Raw genomic sequence first — 8,043 nt, 5'->3', positions numbered from 1 at the left:
AAAGGGTGCTGGTGTTGCCTAGCGCTGGCTGGAGTACTGCTGTTATACGGTTGGTCCTACTTCGGGTGTCTTACACGGAGTTTGCTGGTGTTATACAGATGTTAGCTCGTAGTGGTGTATGGAGTTTGTTGGACTTTTGAGGCCAAGGAGCAGACACAGTGCCAAAGGATGTCCCACTCGTCTCGAGAGAGACTGTCCGCAGGCTGCTGGTGCGCGCACGGGCTGCTCCCCATTGTTTTCTAGAGTTCACTAGTTCTGCGTCAGAAGTGAAGTTTGGCCGGCGGAGGGATCCGCCTCTGGTATTGGCGGAGGCAACCCTCGCGCACCAGAAGGAGCCCTTTGAGCAGGCATTCCATCAGTTCAGCCGGCACTCTTGCCAGAGGAAATAGTGCGCTCTGCGGAACTGTCCCGGGACGGGGAGCGCAGCAGAGTGCGCGGAAGAGTGGAACGCTCCGCATGTTCATGGATGTGTGACCTCCGGGACATTTGTAAACTTGGATATGGGGCAGCGCCGGGCAGCCTGGAGCCTGCTGCTCACCGTGCTGCTGGCGGACGTCGGGCACGGTAAGGGGGCTCCGTGGAAGAAGCGAGTGGATAGACTGCCCTCTGAGGGCTCTCGCTCTCCCAGTGGCGGCCGGAGCCCCGGTCACCCGAAGTAGTGGGGTTGGCGCGCTACTGGTCCCCCCCACCCCCCAGGCCAGGGGCACCCGTTGGGATGCGGAGGCCGGTGTGGCGCGCGCTCCGAACTTTTAAGGGAGTGAAGGTGGCGCGAGCCACTTGGTCAGCCCAGGCGCCGCCTGGCGGGGTCCCGGGACGGCGCGAGCTCGCCCCTGCGCCCGGCTGCGCGTTCCTGCACACATCTGCTCCAGCGACCGTCTGCTGCTGGCCCCACACACCCCTCCGATATGTGGCCCTATTGACCCACTTTTGCCGTCTATAAATCTGCACTCGTGGTCCATTCCATGACACCCACCTCCGCCCCCCACCACGCACACTTCACTACTCTTCTTTCCGACCCTCTTAGTCATCTCCTTTACAAACGCGTTTTACGGGATGAGGGGTTCAATGAAAACCCACACAAACACTGTAATGTTTTCATCTTGTACACCACATTTGAAGCCTAGTCGCCCACCCCAGCACTGTGGTTATGTGTTGCACTGTATTCGCATCTTGCCCCCTACCCCGCTTTGGGCAGCTTTCTGCGCTCCCACGCCCCGGGTACTTTTATTGCCCTCGTGAATGCTCCCATCCCATGTTTCAGGCAGTCTCTTTTATTTCCCTGTTCTTCCTGCTGCATGTGTGCACGGGCTTTGCTCGGCTTGCACCCCTGTTCCCAGTGGCAGTGCTCCGATGACTTTCAAAAGTGTGTCTTGTTGAAGTAAGACGGCTTTCTTCTTGGTTTGTTCGTTAAAGGACACTGTAAAAAATCATTAATCTTGTTTGCCCCAATACTAGACATTTGACACCCTGGCGATGCCTCTATCTTAGCAGAGGAGTTCGCATGCATTGCAAACTTTCGCAGTTTACTGGTTGCTTTGCAAGTCTCCAAATCTCTTGTTATTCCCCGAGATGCATGCAAATCCCTGCCGCGCCGCCCGGCCCCATCCCCCTCCCTGGGAATCTCGGCCTCTCGCGCTAAGATTCCTGCATAAAGGGGGAGAGGGGCGGGGAGGGGCGGCTGCACCGCTGGGAACCAGGCACATTCCTGCAGCCATTTTCACAGATTTGGGGCAAAGTGGAAACTGATCTCTCGTATGAAAAATGACAAGTTGCGTTTTGCTTTTCGCTTCGTTGACGTTTCGATGGCTTTGGATTTGGGGGTCTGGGCCTTTGTGGGGGTTGGGGGGGGGGAGTAATCGCCCCACAAAAGATCTCTCCCGGGGCATCAAGTCTGGGATATTGTCAGTCTCTTGGAGGCTCGCCTCCCTTTGTCATTCTGGGCGCTTTTCTTGCAATGTGCTACGTCTTCCCCACACACCTCTCTATGGGAATCGAGACAGCCTCTGGGATCTGCAACTGTTGCACTGATGACCCCTCACCCCCGCAATACTGGACTCCTAACACGCCTCGACATTATCGAGTTAGATAAACCATGAGTGGCTCTGAAGGGCCTTCTGCAGAACGTGTGCCCAGCGCAGAGCAGCTATTTCACTGCGATGCAACAGTAACTGCTCGCAGCAAGGCCTGAGCCCGCAGCCTGCGTGGCTTTCTGTGCAAAGTAGACGTATACTGGGTCCCTCTATAGCGATGCTATCTATGCCGTTAGGTAGTGTGTGTACACTATTCTATGCAGAGTTCAGGGTCTGGCCCCATCTTCGAAGAAGTGGGCAACTAAAATGATGACGGAGTTCTGGTTAGTTCTCAACTTCGTAATCACCAAATGGAAGTGCATTTTCCTTTTCTGAAACAACCCCCCCCCCTAAGACCCTCGGTATTCTTGGCACTGTGTGCAGAGCCTGGTGGCCTGGCCCCTCTGTCTTTAATGTAGGTTCGTGTGGAAACGAGTACAGACAGGGGCGTGAAGGACAGCCCTGCAAAGTGGGAGAGGGGGCATTATTCAAGGCCCCCCAGACTGGACCCAGAGCTTTGAATGTAGCCAATAGGAGTGCCGTCGCCTGGTATTTAGTAAACCATTGTTATTTGGCACTTTACAATGTGAAAGACAGTGTGTGTGTGTGTGTGTGTGTGGAGACTAACTGCCTTCCGTGCACAATTGGTTTGTAAACAAGACTACATATCGCCCATCTATATGTAGATATTGGATTGGCGTTAGCGCAACGTTGCGGACATTTGTCAAATGATGGCGATGATTAATGTATTTATAGCGGCAGAATCTACTTGTATAGAAGTAATTTTAGACGTTCTTGAAAGATGAATGTTTATATTATGTGTCCATGTGATGACGGGACATGTGTAGGGTGTTTCCATTTTCTTTGAAACATTTTGTGTTGAAGTTTGTGGCTTAAAAAAATAAAGTATGTAATTTTATATATGGTTCGTGGAGGGCCAAAGCCACGATTTTCCAGTAGTCTGCACGTTTTGTTGGGCATGGAGAATGCAAGCCAAGGTGCTATCACTAGACCACAACACTTGCACCTAGGAACTTTCAGTCGCAACTTGTAATTATTGTTTTTACACAAAGATACTAGCTCAAGAAGCAGCAGGTGGGCGTATTATTCAGCAGCAGGACATGGCATCTTTGCATGTGAGTGGGCTCGAGAATTCACCAAGGCGTTTGTAATGGATGCTGGTGACAGGAAAGCTACCTGGGGGGACGTGGTGGGGGGTGGAGAGTGAGGGCGGGGCGTGGCTGGTGAGTCATGTATAGTGTGGGAAATTACGCTGGAGCAAGATTGGCCTTTAGTTCATGAGGGCTCGGTGTAGGGAGCCTGACGTGGAGAACATGATAAGCAGGGCCCTCTGGAAGATGCACGCCTCTCTGAAGATAGGCTGGCGTTAGGAGAGGGCCGTGTTTTTAAGCAGTGTTCCCTGGAATGAGTCATAAACGCAACTCTGTACTGGTCATTTTGAGTGTAGCTTTTTGAAGAGCGCAAGCCTGAGAAGTATATTTTTCTTAGGACTAGCCATTTTGACATGTTGTGCTCCATGACATTTAAACACTTAAGGAGGACCCTTATATGCTCCATGATGCATGAAAGTGTGCAATTGCCAAACTCCCCAACTCTCCAATGTGGACCCAAACGAATCTCATCTGGATTTTACTACTGTAATTTAAATGCACCCAACAAGCAAAAAAAATAATTCACCGACGTACAGATCTTGTTTTACACGGACTTTGCTATTCGTGATGTCAGCAAACGGTGTCGTTCTAGAAGAAATTACAAAACCTCACCGGGGGCTTGTATCATTTAGTGGGCTCTATCCTGTTCATGAGCCTTCCAAATGAAAAGAAAGCTATGGCGCCAGAATGTGACCTGGTCAGCCAGAAGACGCCGAGTTAATGATCAGAAGAGTATTGATTGATGTCAAAGCTAAAACATGAGCCTCGTCATTTTGGCTCCATTGTTCCCAGCACGGCAAGCTCCCCTGACTAATCATTGTGCTCTTCATTGTAGGAGTACACGTGTCCTCATGTTGGACCCTTCTGTCGGGCTTATGCAACCCTCGTTTGTACGGAGAGCTTCGCCATGCGGATACTATGTTGGTAACACGAACTGCACCAGAAACTCGTTTTTGTAAAATGCACTAACAAAGGTTTTACGTCTCCTAGTTTAGTAACCTTGGCGGGGGTGAGGTGGCCGTGCTAGAATGTGGTAGTGTTCCCACGTTTGAACATACTTCCAACAAGTGCTGCTTAACTATGTGCTATCTTTTTACCCATTGTGGGCAATTACATTTATAATTATTAATACCTACGCGCGAGGCTGGGATTCGAACATACGTTGCTATGCGTTGTCTTGCGTCCAAGACGGGGGCTTTGCAAGCTGAGCTTTCTTCCCGGCCATAGCATTTTATACCCCTCTGCCTCCCAAAAGGAGAACATGCTACAAAAGTTTTGCAAGTTTGCACACAAGCTCACATGCACTCGTTCGTTCCACAGTAAACCCATTGCTATATTAATCGATCAGATCATAACGTTGTTGCAACAGTCGGGCGGCATGCTTGTTGCACAAAAACGTGCACTGGCTTCTTCGCATTGAGTGATGTGTAGCGGTGATGTGGCGCTGTGTGTGTGGTTTTTCTTAAACTTTTCGAGAGCAGGAGCAAGACTTTCACAGGGACCGAGCATATGGCAGCACCTGATTTCGTAGGGGGTTTATTTGATGTCATTAAATTAGGCTGTGTTTTGCGCTGATTTATGAAGCAAATCAATATATTTGGTGCATGGCGAAACGTTCCTCATTCATGGTGCTTGTTTGGGTCGCTGTTATAGTGAAAGAAAGTGTAATTTATTCCAATGCGTTTTGTGGAAGTGTAGGATTTAAGCATGCTGAGGAACAATCTTGAGTGGCCATGCCTCCTGCTGAGAGATGCTTTCAAAGCAGTTTGTTGTAGGCAATGTGATCCTGTATGGGTTCCCATCAATTGCCTTGCAGGATCTCGGGTGTTGCCATGTGTAGGTTAAGCCATTGGCTATGAGATTGAAAGCTGGGGGAAACTGCAGGGGGTTGTCTGGACTGAAGGAGCTTCTGTCTGCACGAGGGGGGAGGGGGATGCAGACCTTTGATGGACTCTCTGTTAATATATGTATCTGTTTAGCTAGTCTTGCACAGCAGATCACGTTTTAGTTGCATCCCAATATTGTTCACCCTGCAACATTGTTCACAAATAACGAACCCTCGCAACTATTGTTGGGGGACGCAGTTCCCATGTCATCTGAACTAGGCGGCTTTTCTTTTTGGTTACATGGGTTATGCTTCAGGCTTACTTCAGAGCTTTTGTGATGCTGTTGGCTCTTTTGAAAATGCTCTTTAGAACCGTACACCTTTTAATGGAAAACGGGAGTGTTCATGCTGTTGGGTAGATACGTTTAACATCAGACTAAATACAAAATATCTGTTAACGTTCGTTTTGTTCAATGTGCTTTTTTAAGCTTCTGGTCCACCTGCAAATTATCCTCCACATTTCTACTGTACACTGATGCTCACTGATGATCAAAGCCGCCTCCTTACCACAGGTGGATCTTGTAACAGTTGCTAACCGAAGGTAGTGCACGATTGATGTGTTTGTGGAGGTACAGGGGCAGCCTACAATGTGGCCACTAGATGGTCAATACCAACACAATTTGCGTCTACTGAGGCGTTGGGCACGTCTCTTTTAACGCCGAACTGATTGTCCAGGCAGTGATTAGAATTAAATTACTTTGTTGCCAGTAGAGGGTTTCTTCTTTCAATAGGTGGCAACGGGCCCGTGTATTTCATGTGTTGATTATTTAACATGCATCGACCTGGGGGATGGGGGGGGGCGCAGGGGTTGCGTTTAACCCGTGACTGCTAAAACTAATAATGCTGCTTCAAAACATGAATTTTTAGTGAGTTTAACATTAGGTGCCTGTGGAAGCTGCGCAAGCACTGGTACAACTCAGCAGGGGCTTAAGTAAGAAGTAAGGTTAGTCCTATTTAATCTTTATATTTCTGACGTCGATGTGGCTTTAAGACTAGTTACAAAAACGTTCCTCCTAATCTGGGGAAGAACCACACGGTCTCTCTGCCTTATGCATATGTCCCTGTTCTACTGAGCTCCCCATACTCTGGAAAAGTACTGTATGGCCTCTCTGGCCCGCACAGATGGCCTTGTTATACTGGGCTTCCCATCATATGCAGAAGGACGACGACATGGCCCTTTAGATGCTGTTTACAAACACTGAGGATCGCACGGACCTAGCTTCGGAAAGCAATGTAGTGCTTTACGATCATAGGAGAAGAACACCGTGAAGGAAGCAGAAAAATGGGAGCTGGAGCTAACCGGGGAGGGCGGGGACTATGGCATCAATGGATCTATAACCAGGGAAGAAACAGGCTTGTCGCAATCTCCCAGACCCATTTGGGGTGGGGAGTTGCAGGTGTATGTCCCTTAGTGTTAAGGAGAAGAAATTCCTTGATCTCTTTCCTGAACTGTAAAAGCAGGGGTGTGAGTCCGAAACAGCCTTCCCATGTCAGAGTCTTGGGATACCGAAAAAGAGCAGGCCTGCCTTCTGGTTCTTTCCATCCTGCAGCGCAGAGTTCCGGTCTGCACATGTCCATCCTTCTAGTGGATCGTAGGCCTTCGCAAATGCTAGCTTTTTTGGTAAGGTAGCTTGTGGACTTTAGGGTGCCAGCCTTGTAGATGATACTGGATGATTTGAAGATCATACTGGCTTGCTGCAGGTGCCAGTACAGTTCGATGAGGGCCTGGGTGATGTGGTCGAATTTGTGGAGTCATGCTGCAGCATGCAGGGTGCATATGAGGGGTGCTAGGGTAGTCACTGTAAGGTCTCCAAAAAGGGCATTGGCACAATCCAGATTGGAGAATACCAAGGCATGGACAGCAGATCTGACGTTGAAGGGCTTGTTTTTCCGTACGAGAGAAAGTTCCTACCAAGCAGTCTGTTTGTTCTTTGCTATGTGCTGTTTGAACGAGAGGTGTCAATGTCAGATACAAGGGAGTTGGCGCAGGTGGCCAGCTGGAGTTTTAAGTTCATGATTTTCATAGCAGAGAGCCAGATGTGGGTGCCTGGATGCTCTGTGGTGTTGGTCAGCAGTAGGAATACATTCTTGGAGGGATTTAGTTTCAGGTACACACTGGACATCGACCAATCAATGTGAGGTGGGTCATGAGCCTTTGGATGTCTTCAATGTATGATATCTTGAGGTAGAGCTTTGTCTCTATTGATGGATGTGTTTGTTGTGAGGAGCAAGGAGGGTTCAGAGCGGTTTCTTGTAAAGACTAATGATTACGGGCAGAGGATGGGGCCCTTGTGGGCCCCCAAGGGATAAGTAGAGTTGGTGTTTTGAAGAAATACATTTGTAAGAACTGGTGATTAGCAAGGTGGGATTCGAACCAGCTGAGGATGATCTCACTGATACCTATATGGTGTTGTAGATTGTTGGTGTCCGCTGGCCTACTGTATTAAATGCTGATGAGAGGTCCAGGAGGCTTGGATGGCCATCATCCAGGATGTTAGCCATTTCTGTGCTGCAGCTGCGTTGGAAGACCCCTTGATAGGGCTAAAGGAGGATGTTGGATTCAATGTGTTGGATGCGTGGCTGCTGCTTTCTCAAGGATTTTACCTAGGAATGGACGATGGGGTAGTAGCCGCTAAGGTCGTCTGGGGTCCAGTGCTGGTTCCTTGAGAAGCGAAAGGATTTGTTTGATCTTGAGAGAAAGTTGCCTTAAGTTAAGAAGCTGTTGATTGTCCGGTAAGGGAGAAGTGATTCAGCCGTAAGACTCTTTAACGGAGGTAGCAAGGATGTCCTCTGTGTATGATGTGGCCTTGAGGGATGCTAGGGTGGCAGTGAGTTCTTCCATAGTGAGTGCCTTGAAAGATGTCCAGGTAGTTGTGCCATGAAGATAAAGGGCATGAGCTTAGAGTTGGTTTTATTT

The 8,043-nt window shown here is 49.1% G+C and overlaps 1 protein-coding gene across 1 annotated transcript in view; it reads left to right on the top strand.

The window, feature by feature from the left end:
• Window positions 1-370: 370 nt before the first annotated feature.
• The window catches only part of LOC138447652 (neurogenic locus notch homolog protein 3-like), a 536,025-nt gene continuing 528,352 nt past the window's right edge, over window positions 371-8,043 (top strand). The window contains exon 1 of the mRNA XM_069603876.1: window positions 371-564. Within this exon, the coding sequence (XP_069459977.1) occupies window positions 501-564 (64 nt within the window). The 5' untranslated portion in view covers window positions 371-500. The remainder of the gene's footprint in view (window positions 565-8,043) is intronic.

Source organism: Ambystoma mexicanum, chromosome 3q, assembly GCF_040938575.1.
Source record: "Ambystoma mexicanum isolate Mex_15411 chromosome 3q, UKY_AmexF1_1, whole genome shotgun sequence".
In the NCBI taxonomy this organism is placed as follows: domain Eukaryota; kingdom Metazoa; phylum Chordata; class Amphibia; order Caudata; family Ambystomatidae; genus Ambystoma; species Ambystoma mexicanum.
This window is presented reverse-complemented; position numbering and strand designations above follow the sequence as displayed.